The following is a 27,624-nucleotide window of genomic DNA, read 5'->3' as shown; positions in this document are numbered from 1 at the left end:
GTTGGACTCTGCCATCGTTTTTCCAAAAAAAATTAAAATTTAACTCATCAAAGTTGTCTTCAATCCTGTGGATTGTCGTCAACCTTCACATCCCAGTTGAGGAGAACGAAGACCAGTCCCGGAAAGGGTCTCAATTGTCGTGGCCACGGTCTCTTAACTGGATGTCGGCTCCACAACTGGAATCCTCGGGTGTATTGGCATCCGGCTCGAAGGACCAATTTAATGTTGGATTTATCTTACCCAACATTATATAAAATGGACACAAAAGGAATGTAGACGCTGGTCTCTCTTTCTCATGAGGGCGTATGGGAGATTGTTCAGATTACAGCCCCTCAATACGCTCTAAACAATCTCTCCCGTCGCTCCTGTATTCATTTGAAATAGGGAGGTTTCTAAGTTTACAGGACATAACGTACTAAGCGACAAGACACAACACACTAAGGGTAGGGTTTCAAGGTGAAAACATGGGACCAACACCTGCCACGTCCCGGCCACGTCCTTCTCTCTGATGATTCTTGCTGAGTCATCTTCTTGAAGGAGAGACATCCTCCTTTCTCAGAATCGTCCATTATACTAATGCAAGCTAAGCAAATAAATGATAACTTCTACAATATATTTAACACAGAGTTTTTGCTTCAGCAACCACCAGAGCTGCATTCCACTTGGCCAGTCAGTACCCATCAGCTGCCTCAGGAGTCCCACAGGCCAAAAAGGCCCGATAGGACTCCTTCTTCAGCTTGAACTTGACGGCATCCCTCACCGTTGGTGTCCACCACCTTACGGCCACAGCTCCTTCCAGGTCTCACTCTCATTGCCCACGTGAGCATTGAAGTCCCCCGAGCAGAAGGATGGAGTCCCCAGCGGGAGTGCTCTACAGCACCCCCTCCAAGGACTCCAAAAAGGGTGGGTACTCTGAACTGCTGTTTGGTGCATTGGCAAAAACAACAGTCAGGACCCGTCCCCCCACGCGAAGGCAGAGGGAGGCTACCCTCTCGTCCACCGGGGTGAACCCCAACATACAGGCGCCAAGTTGGGAGGCAATAAGTATACCCACACCTGCTCGGCGCCTCTACCAGAGCCCGAGCTGTGTATGGAGGAGAGTCCGACTATATCTAGTCAGAACCTCTCGACCTCACACACCAGCTCTGGCTCCTTCCCTGCCACAGAGGTGACATTCCACGTCCCTAGAGACAGCTTCTGTAGCCGGGATCGGATCGGCAAGGTCCTCGCCTTCGGCCACCGCCCGCCTCGCACTGCACCCAACGCCGATGGCCCCTCCCACAGGTGGTGAGCCCATGGGAAGGGGGGACCCACGTAACCCTCTCGGACTGTGCCCGGCCGGGCCCCATGGGTGCAGGCCCGGCCTCCAGGCGCTCGCCTTCGAGCCCCACCACCAGGCCTGGCTCCAGTGGGGGGCCCCGGTGACCCGCGTCCGGGCAAGGGAAAACCAAGTCCATTGTTTGTCGTCTTTGAGCCGTGCTTTGTCTGGTCCCTCACCTCGGACCCGTTTGTCATGGGTGACCCTGCCAGGGGCATAAAGCCCCAGACAACTTGGCTCCTAGGATCACTGGGACACACAAACCCCTCCACCACGACAAGGTGACGGCTCAAGGAGTGGGGTACAACAATTAAATTCCATTAATCTTTCAATATTGTGGTAGTAGTTCTAATGATGTGGTTGGTCGATGTAAAAGCCCGGGCTATTTGTTAAATATAGGATACTCTCTCCTTTTCCCTGCACACAGAAAAATCACAGGTCAGGTCTCAAACATTATATAAAGCAATATTGGTCATGATTTACACTGGAAAACATAAACCATTCACAGCCTTCTCACAAAAAGTGAGCAGGTCTGTTATATGTGGAAATTATGCAACAATACCATTTCAGTTAATTCACTATGTTTCCTTGCTTGTTTATACTCCTGAGTTAAAATGTTCATAGGTGAGGTAACACTGCACACTGTAACACACGATAGTTGCTGGCCTTCACCCATTCTGCCCCAAACACAACGTTCTCCAGATTAGGGATTGAGCCAAAATTATTTTATTCTCCCCCCAATATTCAGTCATTTATAAATGAACTTGAATTTAACTGTGATGTTTTAGACACATAATAGACATGACATTCTTTCTATAGCTTGTCATTGAAGGTTAGATGAGTCATGAATTAAGAACTGAATGAATAACTACATTTTCTAACCACCATGAAACCATAACACTGAGAAAGAAATCAAACATAGATGAGGAATATGTGATCTGATCTCAAAACCAAAAATTAAAATGCACACAGTCTCATTTCTTGCTACACAAACGTTTTGACTTTCGTAAAAAGTCCAAGTTTTTTCTGGTGCGTTTCAGGGATGTCTCTCCCTCACAAACGAGTTCTCTGGCTGCAGAGGAGATTCCTGCCCTTTCACTTGGCAACCCTAAGGTAGGAAGACTGGAGGCAGCGGGTGACACAGCATCATTGTTGGATGAGGAGGGTACAGGTGTTCTGGATGTGGATCCTCCCATGGCATTACTGTCCATTAGCTCACGGAGTTTGTGTTCCAGCTCGGCAAGGCGGGCATTCTGTTCACCAATAACTTGTGTCTGTTCAAGCAGCTTCTGCTCTTGGTCCTGCAGCTGCTTCTGCTGTTCCAACTGCTTGACACGTATTTCTTGCATCTCCCGCCGCAAAACTGTCACAGACGCCCCGTTGACCTTCACTTGCTGCTGCACCTTGGTCATCTCAGAGCGTGATGGTGCGTTCTTGGCCAGCAAGGACATGGTGGTTAGAGAACTAGATGGACCTGCCACTAAAAGAAACAGAATGAATTAAAATTACTCTGTTCCTAAAACTGGTGCACAATAGTACCATTCACATATGATCCACAGGTTACGATCGTGTTTCAAGGTTAAGAGCAGCGCACAATGCACTAGTTTGCATTGTGGTATAAGACGTTCATTGCTGCACAGGAAGGCAAGTTCAGTTACCGCCTTACCATTTTTCCTTTTACTGTTTTATGTATTTATGTCCTTGAATTTTTTTCATACAAATATTTGTTGCAATTCTGACTTTACTACTGCATTAGCCGAGGTTAGAGACTAACTACGGCATGTTCTGATGTACGCACAACTTTGGTATAAGTCGCAGCTGTAGGAACAGAACTACTTGTATATTCTAATCCAAGAAAATACAATACAGTGTTGTCTTGACATCTTAGTTTCATTCGTTCCGTGACAACACTTGGAAGTCAAAACACACACATCTCGTATGTTTAATTTGACAGGAATACTGTATAACTGGGCATACCATTAAACAGCTTGAAGCCTCTTTTTTGAAGAACTGTTCACAATCTGCCAAACTGCTGCTTGCTGTGAAGTGAGTTATGTTGAGTTCACTGACAACATACAGCACTACATAACCATAGTTATGTACAGTTGTATAATTTGAATAAATGCATACATTCATCATACATACAATTAATCAATCATAAACTTCTTAAACAGTTAACTGACAATTCCATTGTAACATGTTGCCAATTTTGTCTTGTCAAATTATACAAACTAACATGACATTTGGAATCACAAAGTGGCGCAAATTTTCAAGTGTAAAGCTTGTTTTAAAAAAAAACATTACTGATAAAAAGCTGGAAAATGTGGCATGAAAAAGTATGCAGCCTTTACTCTGGCACCCCTAAATAAAATTCCACGTCTTACTGGTAAATAGAGTCCACCTGTGTGTAATCTAATAATAGTATGAATATGATGAAAAAATAAATTAACAAACAGCACCATGAAGCCAAAGAAAAACAATGTACATGTCAGGGGTTTAAGTTGTGGAGATGTGTAAAGCAGGGTTAAGTTATAAACAAATACACCAATATATATGGAAAGATGAAGCACCTGCAAAACCTACCAAGATACCTCATTATTCTCGGGGACTTTAACAAAGCTAAACTCAACCACAAACTCCCTAAATACAAGCAGCACATCCACTGTCCTACCAGGGAAAATAATTTAGACCACTGCTATACCACGCTAAATAACGCATATCGTGCCATACCTCGTGCAGCCCTAGGCTCGTCTCATCACTGCTTAATTCACTTAATACCAACATACAGGGAAGAACTTCAATACGCAAAGCCTTCAGTGAAAACAGTCAAAAAGTGGACCAATGAAGCCAAGATGGAACTGAAGCCAAGATGGAGCTGTTTAGACTGCACAGACTGGAGTGTCTTTGAAAATTCAGCTGGCAGCCTGGATGAATATACGGACACTGTCACATCCTCTATCAGTTTCTGTGAAGAGGTTTGTGTACCAACAAAGTCCTTTCGCACTTTGAACAACAACAAGCCGTGGTTCACTGATAAACTTAAGCAGCTTCGCCAAGCTAAGGAGGACGCATATCAAAGCGGGGACAGGGCCCTGTATAATCGAGCTAGAAACCAGCTGACGAAAGAAATTAACATTGCAAAGAGGAACTATGCAGCAAAGTTGGAAAAACAATCACAACAATCAACTTCGCCAGGCTAAAGAGGACGCATATCGAAGCAGGGACAGGGCCCTGTATAATCGCAATAGAAGCCAGCTGACTAAAGAATTAACACTGCAAAGAGAAACTGTGCAGCAAAGTTGGAAAAACAGTTTCGTGCTAACGACTCAATCAGTCTGGCATGCATTACAATCGTTAATCAATTCCAAGCGACGATCCCCACAAGCTGAGAACAATAGTAGACTAACCGACGACTTAAACAGCTTCTACTGCAGATTTGAAAAGGACACCTTCGCACCCCATACCCACTCAGTCGCACCACCGACCACCATCACATCTCTGACTTCTGCGTTGACCATCCACGAACAGGATGTGAGACGCATCGTCGAACAACAAAAGTCCCCATCCTGCCTCGAAGTCTGCACAGACCAGCTCGCTCCAGTCTTCACACAGAGCTTCAATAGATCTCTGGAACTGTGCGAAGTACCATCATCCCCGGACTCCTCTTCTCCAGGTCAGTGTCTCACCTACCATCTGCCAGTGGATTTAGACCGTTCCTGACGGGCAGGACACAGCAGGTGACGCTGGGGGATGCCACCTCATCTACACGCATCATCAGCACTGGGGAACCCTAAGGTTGTGTCCTCGCTCCGCTGCTCTTCTCTCTCTACACGAACGACTGCACCTAAACGCACCCGGCTGTCAAACTCCTGAAGTTTGAAGATGACACCACTGTCAACGGCCTCATCAAAGACGGTGACGAGTCCGCGTATCAACAGGAAGTGGATCGGCTGAAGCTGTTGTGCGGCCGACACAACCTGGAGCTGAACACGCTCGAGACTGTAGAGATGATTGTGGCCTTCGCCACAGCTGCCCCTTACGCTGTCCAACTGCCTTGTGTCCTTCAAGTTCCTGGGAATTACAGTCTCAGGACCTGAAATGGGAGTTCAACATCAACTCCATCCTCAAAAAGGCCCAGCAGAGGATGTACTTCCTGCGGTCTCCGAGGAAGCACAGCCTGCCACAGGAGCTGTTGAGGCAGTTCTACACAGCGGTCATCGAATCAGTCCCGTATTCTTCCATCACAGTCTGGTTTGGTGCTGCTACAAAAAAGGACAAACTCCAACTGTAACGGACAATCAAAACTGCTGGAAAGATTGTCGATAGGCACTAGCAAACAATGCAAACATTCCAACAGCTTCTTCCCTCTTGCCATTAACTTCTTAAACAGTTAACTTAGAATTCCATTGCAACATGCTGCCAATTTTTTTGTCTTGAGTTTGTTGTCACATTTCTGTCGGGCAAATTATAAATTACTCGTGCACTCAATGTAGTAGTCTCGCCACGCTGCACTATCTGCATATCTGTTGTTGACCAATACTTGCCACTCATGTGCCTGAGTAGCATCTGCACCATTTGCACAATCGACTGAGTAGTATCTGCAACATTTGCACAATCGACATTGTCCCAGATTATCGCACTACTCGTCACTTTAAAGCGCATACATTTCTTGATGTCTCGGCGCCCTTTGCACAATGGTCATTGCAGCAGACTATTGCTCTATTAGAGAATAGAAGAGAATAATCACCTTTTATTGTCATGAACATGCATGCATGCACACAAAATTTGTTCTCTGCATTTTACCCATCACAGTGAACACATACACATGTTAGTGAAACACACTGGAGCAGGGGGCAGCTGAAGCGCCCGGGGAGCATTTCGGGGTATCAGTGTCTTGCTCAAGGAGCCCACAGCCATTAGTCATTCAAACTGCTCAAATTTCTAGAGGACTCTTCACCTTCACAAAGGTCCAAAAATAAAAAATAAAATTGTACCAGCATTACCAGATTACTAGCAACCTTTTATTGGTCAGTGACTGTTCTTCTCAATGTCTCTATGTCTCAAAAGTATTCTCTGTCAATTGTCTATTGTCATACTACAGCGGCTCAAACTACCAGAGACAAAATTACTTGTGTGTTTTTGACATACTTGGCAAAATAAAGATGATTCTGATTCCAATTCTGATCCTGGACGAAAACCTTCTCCGCAGTGCACAGGACCTCAGACTGCGCTGAAGGTTCACCTTCCAACAAGACAATGACCCTAAGCACACAGCTAAAATAACGGAGTGGCTTCAGAACAACTACGTGACTGTTCTTGAATGGCCCAGCGAGAGCCTTGACTTAAACCCAATTGAGCATCTCTGGAGAGACCTGAAAATGGCTGTCCATCAATGTTCACCATCCAACCTGACAGAACTGGAGAGGATTTGCAAGGAGAAATTGCAGAGGATCTCCAAATCCAGGTGTGAAAAACTTGTTGCATCATTCCCAAAAAGACTCATGGCTGTATTAGCTCAAAAGGGTGCTTCTACAAAATACTGAGCAAATGGTCCGAATACTTATGGCTGTGTGATATTTCAATTTTTCTTTTTTCATAAATCTGCAAAAATTTCAACAATTCCTCTAACCTTTAGCATGTCAATGTCGTTTTCCATTAATTGTCTTGTTGTTTGTTAGCATTAAGCTAGCGGACTTTCCTAAGGAAAAGCTGTAGTTGTTTTACATACACAACTTGCAATTGTCTTTATTTCATGCTTAGTTTGACCATAATCTTGAACTGGGAGTGGCATAAAACAGCTTGAAACCTCTCTGTTTAGATTATGTTTACCATTTGTTCAAGGGTTGCTTTTGTGAAGTGAGTTGAATTGAGTTGGCTGCTTCCAAGTGCTCGAATTGCGTTTGCACTTGCAAGTGAAAGCAAACATTTGTCCGAATGATGGCTCGTTTCTCGAAAAACCCGTAAGTTGGGTCACTCGTATCTCAAGGCACCACTGTGTATGTCTGTGTGTATATATTTTTTCATCTGAAATTAAGAGAGAAGGAAGGTGATTATCTGGTAAAAATATTTAAATTCCCCCCCCCCCAAAAAAATAAATAAATAAATAAAGGAGACTACCAGGAGTAGAACCAATGAGGCGCCCAGACAAGTCTGCTCCAGGCAGCTTCTTTTTCAGAATTGGAACAATCTTCTCATCAAAATACTCCATTGCCATGGAGGAGATGTCCCTCAACTCTTGCAGAACCTCATGAGCTCGCTGCGGAGCACGAGTCGAATTCACATATCGGAGCACACGGTAGATCTCATCGATGACCTGACAACATAAAAAAGCAAAAAGTGCATGAGGACCAAAAGTCTGGAACCTGGTAATAACATTAACAATAGTTAAAAATAGTAAATATTTTTCTTAAAAGATGCCAAAGACTGAATTTGTTTTGCATTTTCATTCCCAAAACACACCACTTCTCACTCATTTATATCTACTAACATGTCATATGAAATGTGACAGACCAATACCATCTCGTCATCTCGAGAACAGTTGGCCCCCTATTTTTTTTAACAGCAGTAACTAGGATTGTGTGATTACTTGATATAATTAATATTTTTTGGGGTCAGGCCAATTTAATTAAAAAGAAAAAAAAATTCAGGCTTCTGTACTTCAAAGTATCCCATCGATCCCTGTATCCGTTCTTCGCCATTTGTGGGTCCTTTATAAGCTGTGTCTTTTGGGTAATTATCCAGTTGCAAGACCCATGACCTGCGACTGAGACTAAGCTTTCAGACATTTTTCTCTAAGATACTGTGATAGTCTGGAGATTTAATTTTTCCCCACACAGATTCAAGACACCATGTGCCAGATGGAGCAAATCACCCCCAGAAAATAACAGAGCCTCCTCCAAGTTTCACAGTAGGGACAGTGTTCTTTTCTTGGTATGCTTCATTTTTGCATCTTTGGCCATAGAGGTGAAGTTGTTTCTCATCTTTCCGTAGGACATTCTCCCATAAGCATTGTGGCTCGTCAGCATGCAGTTTGGAAAATTCCAGACTTGCTTTTTTATTCCAGACTTGCTTTTATTTCCAGTGCCACCAGAAAGTATTCACACCCCTTCACTTTTTCCACATTTTGCTATGTTACAGACTTCTTCTAGAGCTGATTTGAGTATAGGTTTTCAAAACCAATTACATAAAATATCCTATAATGACAAAGTAAAAAAAAAATAATTCAGACTGCGAATTTATTGAAAATGTACACATTTAAACATAATACATAATCATTCACACCACTGGCTTAATATTTTGTTGAAGCACCTTTGGCAACAATCACAGCCTCGGGTCTTCTTGGGTATGTCTCTACGAGGTTGGCACACCCGTTTTGGGACATTTTCTCCCATTCTTCTCTGCAGGTCCTCTCATAGTCAGTCAGTCAGTGGATAGCCATTTTTAGGTCTTTCCAGAGATGTTTGATGGGATTCAAGTCCAGGCTCTGGCTGGGCCACTCAAGGACATTCACAGGTTGCTCCTGAAGCCACTTGTTTGTTATCTTGGCTTGTGTGCTTTGGGTCATTGTTGTGTTGGAAGGTAAATCGAAGCCCTAGTTTGAGTTCCAGAGCACTCTGGAGTAAGTTCTCAGAGAATCTCTCTATATTTGGCAGCTGTCATCTTAACCTCTAGGCCAGAGATGCCCAAAGTCCGGCCCCCGGGCCAAATCCGGCCCGTGTTCATATTTCCACTGGCCCGAAGCCTCTGTCATAAAACCAATATGTGGCCCGGCAGTACAAAATACACGCGCAATTTTATATTTCACCACAGGATGGCAGTAAACTTGTGGCTGAACTCTCGTGGGGCCGTTTTGCGCATCATCTGGTTTTTGCCCATTTCTAAAATCGCAACTGGAAGTAAGAAAAGGAAAGTTGATAGCAAGGGGCGACGTTTCCAGGACAAATGGAAGTCTGAATATTTTTTTCACTGAGTTTAGAAACAACTGCGTCTGCCTAATTTGCCAAGAGACTGTGGCTGTGTTCAAGGAGTTCAATATAAAGAGGCACTACCAGACGGAACATGCCAATTACGAAAAGCTAACTGGGAACGAACGCAGTGAAAAATTGAAGCAACTGGAAGCTGGTTTAACGGCAGAGCAACACTTTTTCACAAAAGCCAGTGAGTCGAATGAAAATGCAACAAAAGGCAAGCTATGAGGTGGCAACGCTGATTGCCAAGCACTGCAAACCTTTTACTGAGGGTGAATTTATTAAAGACCGTGTGATGAAAATGGTGGAGAACATTTGTCCTGAGAAAAAGCAACAGTTCGCCAATGTTTGCCTGGCTCGTACCACTGTGTCACGAAGGATCGAAGAAGTTTCTTCTGATATTAAGAGACAGTTGGACGCAAAAGGAGTGGAGTTTGAATTTTTTTCATTAGCCTGTGACGAAAGCACGGATGCATCCGACAGCGCTCAGTTACTGATTTCTTTTGGAGGAGTGGACATTGAAATGAACATGCGTGTAGAGCTACTTGACCTCCAGAGCCTTAAGGACCAAACAAGAGGGAAAGATTTATTTGCTTCTGTTTGTTCCGGCGTAGAAGACATAAAATTACAGTGGAATAAAATCACGGGGATTATTACGTATGGCGCACCTGCCATGGTTGGCGAGCACAGTGGATTATCAACCCAAGTGTGTAACAAAGTAAGCAAGAAGGAGGTAAAGCTATAAAACTCCATTGTATTATTCACCAACAAGTTCTATGTGCCAAACATCTGAAATATGATCACGTTATGAAACCGATGATAAAGGCTATAAATTATATTCGCTCCAAAGCCCTGTGCCACCGCCAGTTTCAACAATTTCTCCTGGATATTCACGCTGCATACGGAGATGTTGTGTATCACACTGATGTAAGATGGCTCAGTCGGGGGTCTGCACTGCAGCGTTTCTACTCACTCAAAGAGGAAATTGGACAATTCTTGGCAAAAAAGGGACAACCGATGCCAGAACTAACCGATCCTGTTTGGCTGTCTGATTTTTAGTTGACATAACCAGACATCTTAACACCCTGAACACGAGGCTTCAGGAGCAAAATGCATTGATAAACCAACTGTATTCACATATTAAAGCCTTTCGGACCAAGCTGCTACTTTTCCAAACCCACCTGTCACAAACACATATATGGCTCAGGGCTGATCCCTGATGCAGTCCCACCTCCACCTTAAATTCCTCTGTCACACGTACAGCACACCTCACCACTGTTCTGCTGCCCACGTACATGTCCTGTATTATTCTAACACACTTCTCTGCCACTCCAGACTTCCGCATGCTGTACCACGGTTCCACTCTGGGTACTCTGTCATAGGCTTTCTGTGTCCCCCAGCCTCACCTGCTGTGTCCTGCCCATCAGGAAGCTGTAAATCCACTTCAGATGGCAGGCAAGCTACTGAGCTGGAGAACCTTGGAGGAGGGGAGTTTGGGGATTATGGTGTTGAACGCAGAGCTGAAGTCCACGAACAGGTTCCTCGCATAGGTCCCCGCGCCGTCGAGGTGTTCTAGGATGAAGTGCAGTCCCTTGTTGACTGCATCATCCGCAGACCTGTTTGCTCGGTAGGCAAACTGCAGGGGGTCCAGCAGAGGACCTGTGACGCTCTTGAGGTGGTCCAGCACAAGGCATTCAAAGGACGTCGTGACCACAGATTTCATGGCGACAGGTCATTCAGACCAGAGATTACAGGTTTCTTGGCGACTGGGATGATGGTGGAGCGTTCGAAACAAAACAAAAACTGTGCGACGTACCATCCTCTCTCATATCCTTCAAGTCCAAAATCCATGCCTTTTTCATTGTAGATTCATCTTTCTGATAGAATACTAAAAGGCTGTGTGAACCGAGTAAAATACTCCTTTATATGATGAAAATTGGACGACAGAATTCCACTGTAGAAATGTATTGATCATTTGTTCACAGTTTTGAAAGTGCTATCAAACTGTTAATCTGTATAATAATGCAAGTCTGTGACCAAGTTAAGTTTGTTATCTGGGGGAAAAAAATTCAATGCAATTATAAACGGCCGTCTATTCACATTCACATATTTTGCGTGGTCAGGTGTAGTACACATCCCCCATGAATAGCGGGGGTCCACTGTGTTGTATATTTCTGTTCATGCATTTTTCTTTCGTGGGATAAAAACTTTTTCCCACTTACTGGTCAGACATATATTAGTTTTTTTTTCATGGAAAACTAAACACCGCATTTGCAAAACTACAAATAAAAGTTGTGGAAAGGAAATGTATCATTTCCATTTTGTTTCAAAGGTCAGCTTGCAAATCAAAACATTTTGAGGTCCGGAGCTTTGCCCTGAGAAAAAACTTGTAACCAGAACCCTCTGAATTTTAATTGAAGAATCCTGGTCTAGAGTGATGCGTTGTTTTCCCATTTAAGTACAAGCACGAGCAAGATGCATACACATCATTACCAAAATCAGCTCATCAAAACAATTCAAGTGGAGACAAAAAAAAAAAAAAATTGTACCTAGCTTTCTCAAGGGGCAGTTCTGAATTTTAAAAAAATACTTTGTTATATAACAGTTACTATGACTTGATACATGATATGTCTGGTTAAAAAAATAAGAAAAGAGCCATCTCTGGGCCCCATCGATCCACTTCTTATCCAACGTCAGGTCACGAGGGCAGCATCTTTACAGGGACGGCCACATCACTCGGTGATGCGGCAGCCTCGAGGGAGAGGCAGGATAACCTGCGGAGGAAACTAATTTCAAGTGTTTGTATCCGATCTTGTTCTTTCGGTCATGGCTCATGACCATAGTTGAGGATGGGAACATCGATCGACCAGGAAAACGAGAGCTACGCCTTTTGGCCCAGTTCCTTCTTCACCACAACAGATAAAGAGATCGTATCACTGCAGATGCTGCACTGTTCCGTCTGTCGATCTCTCGCTCCATTCTTCCCTCACTCATGAAAAACACTCCCAGAAAATTGAAGTCCTCCCACTTGGGCCAGGATCTCATTCCCGACATGGAGAGGGCACAGCACCGTTTTCCGATTGAGTATCATGGTCTCAGAATTGTAGGTGCTGATTCTTAACCCAACCGCGTCACACTGCAACGAACCACTCCAGTGAGAGTTGAAGATCACGACTTCATGAAGCCAAAGGAACCTAACCATCTGCAAAAAGCAAAGATGCAATACTGTGGTCAACAAACTGGACCGCTTCGATCCCTTCTGTCCATAAAGATTATGAACAGAATTGGCGACAAAGGGCAGCCTTGGCAAAGTCCAATCCTTACTGGAAACAAATCTGACTTACTGCTGGCAATGCGGACCAAGCTCTGACACTGGACGTACAGGAATGAAACAGCACGTATCAGGGGATCCGGTACCTCATACTCACAAAGCATCCCCCACAGAACTCCCCGAAGGACATGGTCAAACACCTTCTCCAAGTCTACAGACTGGTTTGACGAACTCCCATGCACCCTCAAGGACCCCGCTGAGGGTGTAGAGCTGGTCCACTGTGCCGCAGCCAGGACGAAAGCTACACTGCTCCTTCTGAATCTGATATTTAGATGACGGACCCTCCTCTCCAGAATCCCTGAAGAGACCTTACCAGGTAGGCTGAGGAGTGTGATCCCCCTATAGTTGGAAGACACCATCCGGTCCCCTTTTTAAAAAAAGGGCGATCACCACCCTGGTCTGCCCGTCCAGAGGCACTGTCTATGTGATGTTGCAGAGGAGTGTCAACAGGACAGGCCCACAACATTCAGAGGCTTCAGGAACTCCAGGCGGATGTCATCCACCCACAGGGTCCTGGCACCAAGGAGCTTTTTAACCACCTTGGTGACCCCCAACCCAGAGATAGGACAGCCTGCCTCAGAGTACCCAGACAGGTGTTGGTGGAATTGAAGAGATCTTCACAATATTCGGCGCTCCGACTCATAACATCCTAAATTGAGGTCACCGGCGATCTCCTCTCAAACTCTAGTTTTTGCCTCAGCAAACACCAAAGCTGCGTTCCGCTTGGTACCCATTAGCTGCCTCGGGAGTCCCAGAGGCCAAAAAGGCTTCATAGGACTCCTTCAGCTTAACATCCCTTGCCACTAGTGTCCACAGGGTTTGCTGCCATGACAGTCACCTTACGGCAACAGGTCCGGTCAACCCCCTCAACATTGGAGGCGCGGAACATGGTCCACTCGGTCTCAATGTCCCCCGTCTCACCCGGGAGATGGGCTAAGTTCTGCCAGAGTTGGGAGTTGAAGCTCCTTCTGACACAGGACTCTGCCTGACGTCTCCAGCATACCCTCACAATACGTTTGGGTTTGCCAGCTCGGACCAGATTCTTCCCCCATCATCTGAGCCAACACACCACTAGATGGTGAGATTGACAGCTCTGCCCCTCTCTTCACCCAAGTGTCGAAGAGATGCGGCCGCAAGCCAGATGACATGACCACAAAGTTGGCCATTAAACTGCTGCATAGGGTGTCCTTGTTCGTGTGGACACCCTTTATGTCTGAACATGGTCTTTGTTATGTACAATCTATGACAAGCATATAAGTCCAATAAAAGAACACCGCTCTGGTTCTGATCGGGGAAGCCATTCATCCCAATCATGCCCTTCTCATTGTCTTTGCCCATGTTAGCATTGAAGTCCCCCAGCAGTCACTTTTGGGCCCCACCTCCAGGCCTGGCTCCAGACGGGACCTCCGGTGACCTGCATCCGGGCAAGGGAAACCTACGGTGTGGCCCCCGTCTGCCTCTAACTTTATATACAGGAAACCACCACACCCAAAAAAACAACAAATCTGAGACTGAAGGTGTGACTTATGAGGTGTCAATTGTTTGTCACGAACTCGAGCGCACACTCATCGTGGGGACGACTCGCAAAAAAATGAAACTTTAAACCGATAACATTTAGGGTTTATATTAACACTTGATTAAGAATAAGGTGCTTTTCTTGGGTAGCCAGGTAACAAGACAGGGCAAAGCTGTGGGTGGGCAAATGCGCAGCTATCATTGACACCTCAAGTCATTCCTTTGGTCTCGTTTGTCTTCAGGCGCGGTGACCAGGTCGTTAAGCATTTCACCTTCGCCCCCAAAATACCCAGGACCCATGATTGGTGTCCTTCAGCAAGACAGCGATACCCTGAACCTCTCCCACGGCGCGTAAATAGCCCTTTGCTCCAGTGTGATCCACGAACATTGAGTTTTTGCTGTGTCCATAGTCACATTCAGTGTGAATGTTTTTAAGTCCAGGTTAAAAACTCTTCTTTTTTCTCATGATTTTTAGAGCATTTCCACTTTTAAAAGATATTTCTGTTTTAAATGTTGATAAGCTATTTTTCTTTATTTTTTAAAATGCTTTTACTCATGTAAACCACATTGAGTTACCCTGTGTATGAAATGGGCAATATAAATAAATTTGCTCTGCTTGCTTTGCGTCACAACTCTAATTGGATAAATGCAGAGTAATAATTTCATGTACAAGCATTTTCCCAACAAAGATGATTCTTCTGGTATATCAAATTAGAGGCACAAGATTAGGTCAGGGACGGGTAATTTTTTCACAGACCATATTTACCATGGACTAAGCCACATTGAGTATTGTTACAACTATGACAAAATCTGATTTTCTATTAAAGTTGCAAACTACCATTTAACTCAACTTTATTTATAGAAAGAAAAGTTAACACAGCTAACCTTTCCAGGGATGAAGCAGCAGAGGTTGGAGTCAACATATTTCATGAACGTCATGTTAAGGAGAGAAAGGCGCGTCTCCACAGCAGCGAGTATGTCAGCATGACGAGCCAGTGAATGGTTTCTCCGTTCGGACTCTCGTCTGGAGGGAGGGGGGGGGAAGTAGTCAAATAATAATTCCACAGCCAATAATCCAAAAGCTATTAACATTAAAACACACAGTCCCTTCCAGGGATAATGGCTCCAACACATCAGATCCGTATTGGTACTTACAATACTACAATATTGTTCTTACAGTACAATACTAAAATGGAAAGTCAACATGGAGCCAGCAAATGAATACTTCCTTACACTTTAACTCAAATAACTGCTGAGAACCAACAGCAGCAGAAGTCCTAGCAGTATGTGCTTGCTCATAACCATTTTTTTATTCAGCAAAAAACAACAACTGAAATGTCTTTCAGGTGTGAGGTCCATGGTAAGCATAGTGGGCGGTTCACCAAAGTAAAGTGGCAGCCGCCCAAGAGATGATTTTGGTAGGCCCGGCCACTCCTGGGAAGGTTCACTACTGACTTTCTTTAGATCTCAGCATGATGTCTGGCTTTTGAGGATCTTTTTGTCGACTTCACTTTGTCAGGCAGGTCCAATTTAAGTGATTTCCTGATTGAGAACAGGTGTGGCAGTATCAGGCCTAAGTGTGGCGAGAGAAATTGAACTCTGGTATGATGAACCACAGTTATGTTTTAACGCTGGGGGCTGGGAGGCAATCACTTTTTCACACAGGGGCATGTAGGTTTGGATTATTTTTTTCTCCCGTAATAAAAAAAAACAAAAAACATTTAAAACTGTATTTTGTGTTTATTTGTGTTGTAACTGGCAGCTGTGGATCACTAGGTAGAGCGGGTTGTCCAGTGACCAAAGGGTGGATGGCTCGAATCCCGGCTTCAACTCTCTGCATGTCGAAGTTTCCTCGGGCAAGACACTGAACCCTAATTTGCAACCAGTGGGCCTGGCAACGGTCGCCCATTGGTGTATGAATGTGTGTGTGAATGGGTGAATGTGAGGCTTTGTAAAGCGATTTGGGCACTGTGATAGTGCAGAAAAAGCGCTATATAAGTGCAGTCCATTTACCATTTGTCTTGGACTAAAATTTAAATTTGTTTGATGATGGGAAACATTTAAGTGTGACAAATATGCAAAAAAAAATAATTGAAAAGGAAGGATGGGGGTAAAACACTATCACACCACCGTATACGTTTGCTAACTTCGCTGGCTGAATAAAATGTTCCCGAGGTTATGCTGAACAAACACTTAACAGTTAACTTACCCATGTTTGTGTTTATTGGCCACTAACACACACCAATTCGGACCGAGGTCCCAATGCTGACGTTTTAAACTACGTCGGCGCGGTGGAGCAAGCTGTTGAGCTTCTAAGCTCGCTAGCCCGTTAGCTTGTGAGCTAGCGAGCATAATAAAAGTTAACTACCCGTGTGTGTCAATTGGGGAATACACACACACACGCACACGCACACACACACACACACACACAACAACTTGCAGCACGGTGCTGACATTTCATAAGACATCGCCATGGTGGAACGAGCCATTTATCCGTTAGCACGTCAGGTTGTGGGCTAACTTGCAGACTGGCAAACATAATAAACAGTTAACTTTCCCTGAAGTGTGTCTGTCGTGTGCTACGAGCTGCACATGGAGAAAGGCTGTGAAGTATTGGACAGAGTCAACGCACGTCCGGCGACGTTCCACAAGCCCACTCGCATCTAATGGCACAGCTGTGCCACTCTCTTGTCGGTTTACCACAACAGTATTCATGGTAAAACCGTGATTTCCAATTCTGCTTTTCAGTGTGTTTTTTTAGGCCTATCCATCCATCCATTTTCTACCACTTATCCGAGGTCGAGTTGCGGGGACAGTAGCTTCAGCAGGGACGCCCAGATTTCCATCTCCCCAGCCACTTCATCCAGCTCTTCCGAGGGGATCCAAAGGAGTTCCCAGGCCAGCCGAAAGACGTAATCTCTCCAGTGGGTCCTGGATCTCCTCCCGGTAGGATGTGCCCGGAACACCTCACCAGAGAGGCGTCTGGGAGGCATCCGAATCAGATGGATGTAGAGAAACTCTCCCTCGATGTGGAGTAGCAGCGGCTCTACTCTGAGATTCTCCCGGATGACCGAGCTTCTCACCCTATCTCTAAGGGAGAGCCCGGACACCCTGCGGAGGGAAACTCATTTCGGCCGCTTGTATCCGGGATCTATTCTTTCGGTCAAGAACCACCGCTCGGGACCATAGGTGAGGGTAGGAACGTAGATCGACTGGTAAATCGAGAGCTTCGCCTTAGCTCCTTCTTTACCACAACGGATCAATACAAAGTCCGCATCACTGCAGACGCTGCACCGATCCGCCTGTCGATCTCCCGTTCCATTCTTCCCTCACTCGTGAACAAGACCCCGAGATACTTGAACTCCTCCACTTGGGGAAGGATCTCATCCCCGACCTGGAGAGGGCACGCCACCCTTTTCCGACTGAGGACCATGGTCTCAGATTTGGAGGTTCTGATTCTCATCCCAGCCGCTTCACACTCTGCTGCGAACCGCTCCAGTGAGAGTTGGAAATCACGGCCTGATGAAGCCAACAGAACCACATCATCTGCAAAAAGCAAAGATGCAATACTGAGGCCAGCAAACCGGATCCCCTCTGCGCCTCGGCTGCACCTAGAAATTCTGTCCATAAAAGTTATGAACAGAATTGGTGACAAAGGGCAGCCTTGGCGGAGTCCAACCCTCACCGGAAACGAGTCCGACTTACTGCTGGATATGCGGACCAAACTCCGACTCCGGTCGTACAGGGACCTAACAGCCCGTATCAGGGGGTTCGGTACCCCATACTCCCGAACCAGCCCCCACAGGACCCCACGAGGGACACGGTCGAACACCTTCTCCAAGTCCATAAAACACATATAGACTGGTTAAGGGAAGTCCCATGCACCCTCAAGGATCCTGCCGAAGGTGTAGAGCTGGTCCACTGTTCCACGGCCAGGACGAAAACCACACTGCTCCTCCTGAATCTGAGATTTGACTTCCCGGCGGACCCTCCTCTCCAGCACCCCTGAATAGACCTTACCAGGGAGGCTGAGGAGTGAGATCCCCCTGTAGTTGGAACACACCCTCCGGTTCTTAAAAAGGGTCGACCACCACCCCAGTCTGACAATCCAGAGGCACTGTCCCCGATGTCCACGCGATGTTACAGAGGCATGTCAACCAGGACAGCCCCACAACATCCAGAGCCTTTAGGAACTCTGGGCAAATCTCATCCCCGGGGCTTTGCCACCGAGGAGCTTTTAAACCACCTCAGTGACCTCAACCCCAGAGATGGGAGAGCCCGCCTCAGAGACCCCAGACTCTGCTTCCTCATGGGAAGGCATGTCGTTGAAATTGAGGAGGTCTTCGACGTATTCTCCCTCCCGACTCACAACATCCCGAGTCGAGGTCAGCAGCGCCCCGTCCCCACTATACACAGTGTTGATGGTGCACTGCTTTCCCCTCCTGACTCGCCGGATGGTGGACCAGAATTTCCTCGAAGCTGTCCGGAAACCGTTCTCCATGCCCTCACCGAACTCCTCCCATACCAGAGTTTTTGCTTCAGTGACCACCAAAGTTGCATTCCTCAGGAGTCCCACAGGCCAAAAAGGCCCGATAGGACTCCTTCAGCTTGACGGCATGCCTCACTGTTGGTGTCCAACAACAGGTTCGGGGATTGCCGCCACGACAGGCACCTTACAGCCACTGCTCCGGTCGGCCGCCTCAGCAATGGAGGCGCGGAACATGGTCCACTCGGCGACGATGTCCCCCGCCTCCCCCGGAACATGAGCAAAGTTCTGTCGGAGATGGGAATTGAAACCCCTTCTAACAAGTGATTCTGCCAGACGTTTTCAGCAGACCCTCATGATACATTTGGGCCTGCCATGTCGGACCGCCATCTTCCCCCACCATCGGAGCCAACTCACCACCAGGTGGTGATCAGTTGACAGCTCCGCCCCTCTCATCACCCGAGTGTCCAAGACATACGGCCGCAAGTCCGATGACACGACCACAAAGTCGATCATCGAACTGTGACCTAGGGTGTCCTGGTGCCAAGTGCACGTGTGGACACCCTTATGCTTCAACATGGTGTTCGTTATGGATAATTAGTGGTGAGCACAGAAGTCCAATAACAGAAGGTTTCTGATCGGGGGGCCCGTTCCTCCCAATCACGCCCTTCCAGGTCTTACTAACATTGCCCAAGTGAGCATTGAAATCCCCCAGCAGAACAATGGAGTCCCCAGCGGGAGCGCTCTCCAGTACCCCGTCCAAGGACTCCAAGAAGGATGGGTACTCTGAACTGCTGTTTGGTGCACAGGCACAAACAACTGTCAGGACCCGTCCCCCCACCTGAAGACGGGAGGGAGGCTACCCTCTCGTCCACCAGGGTGAACCCCAACGTACAGGCGCCGAGCCGGGTATACCCAATAGATATACCCACACCTGCTTGGCGCCTCTCACCATGGGCAGCTCCAGAGTGGAAGAGAGTCCAACCCCTCGAGAGGACTGGTACCAGAGCCCAAGCTGTGTGTGGAGGAGAGTCCGACTATATGTTGTCAGAACTTCTCAACCTCACACACCAGCTCAGGCTCCTTCCCTGCCAGAGAGGTAACATTCCATGTCCCAGGAGCCAGCTTCTGTAGCCGGGATCGGATCACCAGCTGGTGAGCCCATTGGAAGGGGGACCCACGTTACCCTTTCAGGCTGTGCCCGACCGGGCCGTGCCCGTCCGGGCCCAATGTGTGCAGGCCCAGGCAACAGGTGCTCGCCTTCGAGCCCCACCTCCAGGCCTGGCTCCAGAGGGGGGGGCCCCGGTGACCCGCGTCCTGGGCAAGGGGAACCTAGATCCATTCCTATTTTTCATCATAGGGTTCTTTTAGCAGTGTTTTGTCTGGTCCCTCACCTCGGACCCTACCAGGGGCATGAAGCCCCAGACAACTTAGATCCTAGGATCATTGGGACACACAAACCCCTCCACCATGATAAGGTGACAGCTTCCAGGAGGGGTTTTTCGGCCCAAAATGCAAATTTTAACTCGCAAACTGCGATACGAGATCTCTTAATTCAAGCCTTGGACATGAAACCAGACTAAAAATATTTTATTCATTGACTGTTTTAGGTCAATTAGGATTACTAACTTTATTTCTGTTTGCTAAATGCCAGAATACTGAGATGTGAATTTTTCTTTTTGATAAATATATACAATAGACACCTCAGGCATGCCTGTATTTATTGCTGTTTTTTTTATTTCGTATTTTTTAATATATTATTTTACTTGTAACTAATTTATTTTCTGGTTTTTCGTTTCAGTTTTTATTTAAAGTTAAGTTTTGGTAGTTAAACAATAATAATAATCATACTTTTGAAATTTATGCATAAACGTATTTCTTAATCGTGAGTTCAATACCAATCAAAATAATCTGTGCGGTTTAGCTCTGGAACGGATGCTGTTTATGATCTTCACGGCAGGAGTCATCACATGCTCAAAGCACTTTTGCACATAATGCTTGCAGTGGTAATTCAAAAACTTTGGGAACTGTGAGTCACCTTTACAGTGAGAAATTAATCCTGTATGTCGACCAATCATAGCAGGAGCCCTATCTGTAGTCACCGATGGCAGTTTTTCCAACGGTACCCTTTTCTCTGAAAAAAAAAAAAAAAACTCTCCTCGTAGTTCTCTTTAAGGGCAGCAGTGTCCAAAGTTATTTTGTGGAGAAACCATAAAACACCATCCGGATAAACGCCATTTGCTGTGCTGTACTGCTGCTGTCTATGGACTCGTCACACTGGATCCTAAAACACCTGCACTTTTGCCAGGTCTAGAATTGGCCAGGTACACTCTTGTAACCATTGTAGTTGCCCCCAATTGGACCTTGGAAAGAGTGAAAATTACATTGGGTCCATATTTCACATTTTTAAGTACTGTTTTTGCATTTATCATCTTTGAGTCTTTGAAAAGCTGGGGAAATGGCTACTTTTTCTTCATCAAGTGTGTAGCTCTAAATGAGGCTTCTGTTACTTTTCGGGTTTTTTTCAGCGGTCTCATGAAAGAAGCCTGCTGTCTTCAATTCACAGACTTTTACATCTCGTAGTGCGTATTTAAGCATGGAAGCTTGCGTGACACGTTCTGAAAAGTCTCTCCACATTGTGCCACTTTAAGGCTTCTTTATGCTCGCGCGGGCTGCCACCGCGCTGATGTCACCGTGGCCATCCCGCGCGCAGTTTGCCTTTATACTCGAGCGTAACCCACGCGCGCTGTTTTGAAAATGTAATGCAGTTCTCCTCCAAGTCGGGGAGGTTGCTCTGGCTGGTATTGGCGAGGACGCCACAGGGTAGTGTTTCCTCTGCATTTTTTGGCCATTTCTGGTAGCCGTTTTCACGTTCCTTTCCATAACAAGGAACAAAGCAACAACAATGGCGACCGTGGAACAGTGTACGCGAGAGCAAATGGACCTAGAGGACCAGATGATACGTTTAATTATTAGGCTTTACACGATCAGGATTTTTGGGGTCAGCAAATGTTTTAAAAACGATACCCGATTACCAATCCGATCACAAGATGGAGCAATGTGTCTATTGACATGACTTGTTCATTTATTGTACATACTTGTGTACTGTATCCATCCATTTTCTGTACATCTTATACTCACAAGGGTTGCGGGCGTGCTGGAGGCCATCCCAGCTCAAATTATTCTCTAGCATTTTAGGCAAAGTTAACACATCAATGACCTCTAGGGGGCATTCAAGGATTGGCCATTGACAAGTTTAGGTCAAATCAACATTACAACTGACAGAAATAATGGGTGCCAATTGCTTTATTGCAATTAAATTACTTTCATAAATACTGTTGATGACACTGCTTACTCTAACTTTCTCACTGTGGACGGTGTTGTCCAGAGTTTGATTCCGTTTGACACTTTTCTTTTTCTCCCCCCCAAGCGTTGCTTGAACGCGGCATGCTCCACGTGTACATTCTTCAGGTGTTCGATCAAATTTGTGTTGAAGCATTTAAATAACGTTCCCCGCGACTTAGTTCAGTTGTGCACAGACTGCACATAACGTGTCGTTTGTTTGAAACACCGCAAAATAGTCCCACATCCGACAAGATGGAAAAAAACTTTATTGGCCGTCAGACAGTTACAGTACTGCGCAACAAGACGTGACAAGGTTAAAAATAAACTATATTTTGGATTCATACGCAACAAAGACGCAGAGTTAAATGTCTTGCGCGATCGGCGACTTGTGACATGAAAGCCGATCAGCATCCATCCATCCATCCATTTTCTGAGCCGCTTATCCTCACTCGGGTCGCGGGCGTGCTGGAGCCTATCCCAGCTGTCATCGGGCAGGAGGCGGGGTACAACCTGAACTGGTTGCCAGCCAATCGCAGGGCACATACAAACAAACAACCATTCACACTCACAGTCACACCTACGGGCAATCTAGAGTCTCCAATTTATGCGTGTTTTTGGGATGTGGGAGGAAACCGGAGTGCTCGGAGAAAACCCACACAGGCACGGGGAGAACATGCTAGCTCCACACAGTCGGGGGGCCGGGGATTGAACCCGGGTCCTCAGAACTGTAAGGCTGACGCTCTAACCAGTCGTCCACCGTGCCACCCAAGATTATCATAATTGTTACTATTTTTGCTCTAATAAAGCATAAAAATAGGACAAAAACAGCGACTCCAAATGCGGGGGGCTGCAATGTGTGCTGAGCTCCGTGACGTCCGTACACCACAGATCAAAAGATGAATATAAGACAAAAATTCAGAATTCCAGCTTTTATTTCATGGTATTTACATCTAGATGTGTTAAACAGCTCACGACAGAGCACCTTTTCTATGAACCCACCCACTTTTCAAGTGAGCAAAAGAATTGGACCATGTGACTGATAGGTGTTTCTAGTTGCTCAAGTGTTGCCTTTTAGATTTATTGCTAAAACATTAGATAGTGCCTGTTTTTGGCTTTGGGTGTCGCTTGTGAAGACTGCATTTGCCGTTAAGCAAACGAAGACCAGAGAGATGTCTATGGACGAAAAGCAAACCATTTTGGAGCTGAGAGAAGAGGGAAAAAAATCAATCAGAGCTATTGCACAAACATTGGGTATAGCTAATACAACAATTTGGAATGATGAAACTATTGGGGTACTGAGCAACAGACAAACAGGTCGGCCAAGGGCATCAACAGTAGTTGATGACAGAAACATTGTGAGAGCAGTGACGAAACACCAAAAGACAACAGTCAGTGGCATCACTGCCCACCTCCACGGGGCAGGGGTGAAGGTATCACAATCCACTGTTCAAAGAACATAAATACACAGGCCATACCACAAGATGCAAACCACTCATCACCAAAACAAAATCGGAAGGCCACATTGGATTTTGCAAAGTAGTACAGAAATGAGCCACAAAAGTTTTGGTACAAAGTTTTATGGACTGACGAGACCAAGATTAACCTCTAGCAAAGAGATGGAAAGGCCAAAGTACAGGGAAAGAAAGGATCTGCTTATGATCCAAAACACGCAAGCTCATTTATGAAGCATGGTGGAGCTAATGTCATGGCTTGGGCTTGCATGGCTGCTTCTGGAACAGGCTCACTCGTCTTTATTTGTGAAGTAACTCATGATGGTAGCAGCAGAATGAATTCTGAAGTCTACAAAACCACTTTGTCTGGCAATTGACAGAAAAATGCATCCAAACTAATTGGGGGAGAAGCGTCATCATGCAACAAGACAATGACCCAAAACACACTGCCAACACAACAAAGTACTTCATCAGGCGGGAAAAGTGGAAGGTCTTAAGACTGGTCGAGTCAATTACCAGACCTTAACCCAATAGAGCATTACCTCCTTAAGAGGAGACCCCCAGAAACAAAAAAGAACTGAAAAAAAGATTTCAAATGAAGAACACAACAGTCAATGGGTTGCTGGGTTGATGCAGTTATTGCAAGTCACGGTTATGCCACCAAATATTAAATGTCACCAAATATTAAATGTTATTCACGTTTAGTTAATTTAATAATGTCTGTCCCAGTACTATCGCTCACTTGAAAAGTGGGTGGTTTCAAACAAAAGGTGCTCCGTCCTGAGTTCTCTTTTTTCAACACATCTAGATGTAAATACCATGAAATAAAAGCTGGAATTCTGAACTTTTGTCTCGTATTCACCTTTTGATCTGAAACCCAAGTGTCTTCAGTATACAACAAAACCAAAAGGAATTGACATTGCCGTTCCAATACTTTTGGAGGGGACTGTACATATCACACCATATGTACACCACACCATATAAACAAAAAAAACATGCGCACTCACATTCACACTGGTCGCCAGTTCAGGGTGTAACGCGCCTCTCGTCCACGACTAGTGAGGATAAGTGGTACGGAAAATGCATGGATGGATCATATGAAATATAGGATATACGACATATACTGAACCGAAACGAAAACCGTCACCAGCAAACCAAGATATGAACCAAACCGTGGATTCTGTGAACTGTTTCACCCCTATCATCTATTTATCTCTATATACAAGCGCACCACAGACCGCAAATCCTGCATTTCATCCTAATGTCGTTGCCGTAATTAGCGAACAAAGATGGCTGATGTGGTTTGCATGTACACGCAGATAGTGGATGAACCGCAGATTGTGCCTTGACAAGCGCTACTGTTCGCAGCTTCCCCAAAAAGAGTGTGAGGGCCTACGAACCGAACGGGACACATTCGGACCGAACCAAGACAGTAGAACTGAACAGTTTAGACGTTCCATTCCTATTGTCTAAATTTGTCATTAAATATATTGTATGTTTTTATTGAAAATGTAGTTTTATTTGTTGTGCATGTTATACTCTTGTTTTGTTTATAGTTTTTTTTTTTTATTATTTATCCTCATCTGCCCAGTAACATCAGTAACAACAAGTATCATCAGGCAAACGGACCGCCAACGAAAACTAGCCTTTCAGCCAACTCGGGTGCTTTTACATTTAATAAAATAGTAATTAAAGGACACTGTCCCTTTTCAAAAATTAAGAATTTGAATTAAGATGCCAACAGACAGTGCCCAAGCAATATTCCTATCTTAGACATGGCTTTGGCCTGAGAGCAAAAACTGAGACTAGCTTCCGCCAAAAAAAACAAACTGAAAATTGGCGAATTTGCACTTGCCGAATCACCAATGTCTGAGCGTTCACTGTACTCAGTCTCATACTTGGGGGTGGTGGGCATGAAAATCAAGGAGATTGCACCGCACAACTCCAGATCTCTGCATGCCACTACTGGCTAAGCATTAATGGAAGCATTTCTCCTGGCATAATGCATAATGATATATGACTCTTACCTGGGAAGTTGAGCTTTGACTTGCCTCTGACATATACTGTGATAACGCTCCACCTTAAGGAAGCCCTGATTAAGAACACGCTGGCAGATCATATCCATTCGCTTACAAACCTGCAGGGTACAAACAATTCAAGTCAATTTTATTCAAATGGTGCCAACCTTGATCTGGCTTTTGACACACGACATCGCACATTTGTTATTGCGCTAACGCAACCCGAAGAGAGGCTGTTTATATACCACTGGCAGATATGTTTGCATCACACGACTTTATATGTTGCTGTATTTATATTCACATTCTGTTGATGCCATTTCAAGTGTGTATATTGCTACACACAGGAGTGTTAACCATTCAATTGTTGATTGGAAAATGTCCAGACGGCCAAACGTCTCCACACTTCAAAGCTGTTCAGACTGCACAGACTGGAGTGTCTTTGAAAATTCAACTGGCAGTCTGAATAAATATACGGACACTGTGACATCCTATATCAGCTTCTGTGAAGAGGTGTGGACCAACAAAGTCATTTCGCACATTCAATCACAACAAGCCGTGATTCACTGCCAAACTTGAGCAACTTCGCCAGGCTAAAGAGCACGCACATCGAAGCGGGGACAGGGCCCTGTATCATCGCACTAGAAGCCAGCTGACTAAAGAAATTAACATCACAAAGAGAAACTATGCAGCAAAGTTAGAAAAACAGTTTACCGCGAACGACTCTAAATAAGTCTGGCATGCATTACAATCTCCAACCAATTGCAAGCGACCCCCCCAAGATGAGAACAATAAAGTACAAGCAGACGACTTGAACACCTATTGCAGATTTGAAAAATTTGTCGCCCTGACATCTGTCTGACATCATGAAGTCCTTTGAACGCCTCGTGCTGGACCACCTCAAAAAAATTGTACCGGCATTACTGCATTAGCTTTTATGACTCAGTGACTGTGTTTTTATGTGTCAAAAGTATTCTGTCAATTGAGTGTTTGTTGTCGTACTTGAGCAGCTCCAACTACCAGAGACAAATTCCTTGTGTTTTTGACATGGCAAGTAAAGAGGATTCTGATTCTGACGATGTGTATTTGCATATTGTAAGGCTCATATCCATTTGTAATTTGTATACGATAGTAGGCCGACTTAAGACATACTTGGCAAATAAAGATGATTCTGATTCTGATATCACCAGAAGCAACGGAGGCATCAAGTATTGAAGGCAGATGCAAGTTACTCGCTCATGTGAGATATAGCTTTTGTTTGTTTGTGCCAAATATCATTAATATGATACTGAATATCATATTGCTAAACAAGTCATTATCAAGTGTCTTACCTCTACTATAGATATACAGTGCCGAAAGAAAACAGTCAGTTAGAATAAGCCAGCTTTCATTGAGCTTCATGTGTCTTTGGGATGCCGTAGAAGCTCGAAGAATCCTTGGTTAACAAGCTGTATATACAGCCCATAACGCAACACGGCACTCCCATTTATAAATTCACGGAAATGAGCGTGAACGACCCGATAACTCGTCGTCACAGGCTTTCTGCCAACCGAGACAAAACGGTGAACGCACCCCTGTTCAAACTGTTGTTGTTGCACTTACGTGCATAAAAAGACAAACGTTGTTACATATCATTACATGCACACACAAAAATACTTTACGCTCAAATGTATAGGCTAGAAGTCTGTTTATAAATACATTCTAATACCAAAAGATACAGCAGTAGAATGACAACTACAGGTACCACAAGCTTTCACCTCTGCAAGGTCCTTGCCTGTAAAGCACGAATTTGCACAAGAACAAATAAATCCACACACATACGTTTAGTTCTTTGTCCGTCCATAACATGGCTAGTGTTACTGTCTGAATTGCAGACACCCTGCACAGCCCCAACTCCCAAGGCATAGAACGTTACTATATCACCACGTCACAGATTCACGAACTGAAAGTTTTGAAGAATAGTTGATGGGGGTTTTCGACACGCCTTTTGTTGTACTCACCGAGCGCAGCAAACTGATTTCATCGTAAGACAACAAATTGAGAATTGCCTCAATGGCCACGATAGGTAGTCCTAAAAGCGGGTTGTTCTGATGGGTCTGATCGACTGGTGAAATGGGTTGTTTGAGTACCACAACATCTGAATGCAAAGAACCAACGCGGCCATCAATTCGCTCCACGTTGGTAGCCATTTTATTC

At 45.2% G+C, this 27,624-nt stretch overlaps 1 protein-coding gene across 2 annotated transcripts; it reads right to left on the bottom strand.

Annotated features, from left to right (window-relative positions):
- Nucleotides 1-1,888: 1,888 nt before the first annotated feature.
- On the bottom strand, nt 1,889-27,624 carry fbxo28 (F-box protein 28). 2 transcript variants are annotated; one of them, XM_061690354.1, is made up of 5 exons: nt 27,429-27,624; nt 25,441-25,550; nt 15,017-15,155; nt 7,436-7,631; nt 1,889-2,798 (listed from the first exon to the last, which is right to left on the bottom strand). In XM_061690354.1, exons 1-5 carry the CDS (start codon nt 27,615-27,617, stop codon nt 2,293-2,295), a joined length of 1,140 nt encoding a protein of 379 aa, XP_061546338.1. In that variant the 5' UTR covers nt 27,618-27,624; the 3' UTR covers nt 1,889-2,292. The 2 variants fall into 2 exon arrangements, with proteins under 2 accessions (XP_061546338.1, XP_061546339.1); XM_061690355.1 differs by lacking the exon at nt 27,429-27,624 and adding an exon at nt 27,250-27,412.

Source organism: Phycodurus eques, chromosome 11 (assembly GCF_024500275.1).
Source record: "Phycodurus eques isolate BA_2022a chromosome 11, UOR_Pequ_1.1, whole genome shotgun sequence".
NCBI classification, from domain to species: Eukaryota; Metazoa; Chordata; class Actinopteri; order Syngnathiformes; family Syngnathidae; genus Phycodurus; species Phycodurus eques.
Note: the sequence above shows the minus strand (reverse complement) of the source record. Positions and strands in the feature narration are given on the sequence as shown.

Excerpts from the sequence above, each read along its gene's own strand:
- fbxo28 (XM_061690354.1), bottom strand. The coding sequence starts at position 27,617 with ATGGCTACCAACGTGGAGCGAATTGATGGCCGCGTTGGTTCTTTGCAT. Across the intron at positions 25,551-27,428 it reads AAATCAGTTTGCTGCGCTCG|GTTTGTAAGCGAATGGATAT; the intron begins GTGAGTACAACA and ends TGTACCCTGCAG. Across the intron at positions 2,799-7,435 it reads CCTCATTGGTTCTACTCCTG|TGGCAGGTCCATCTAGTTCT; the intron begins GTAGTCTCCTTT and ends TGTTTCTTTTAG.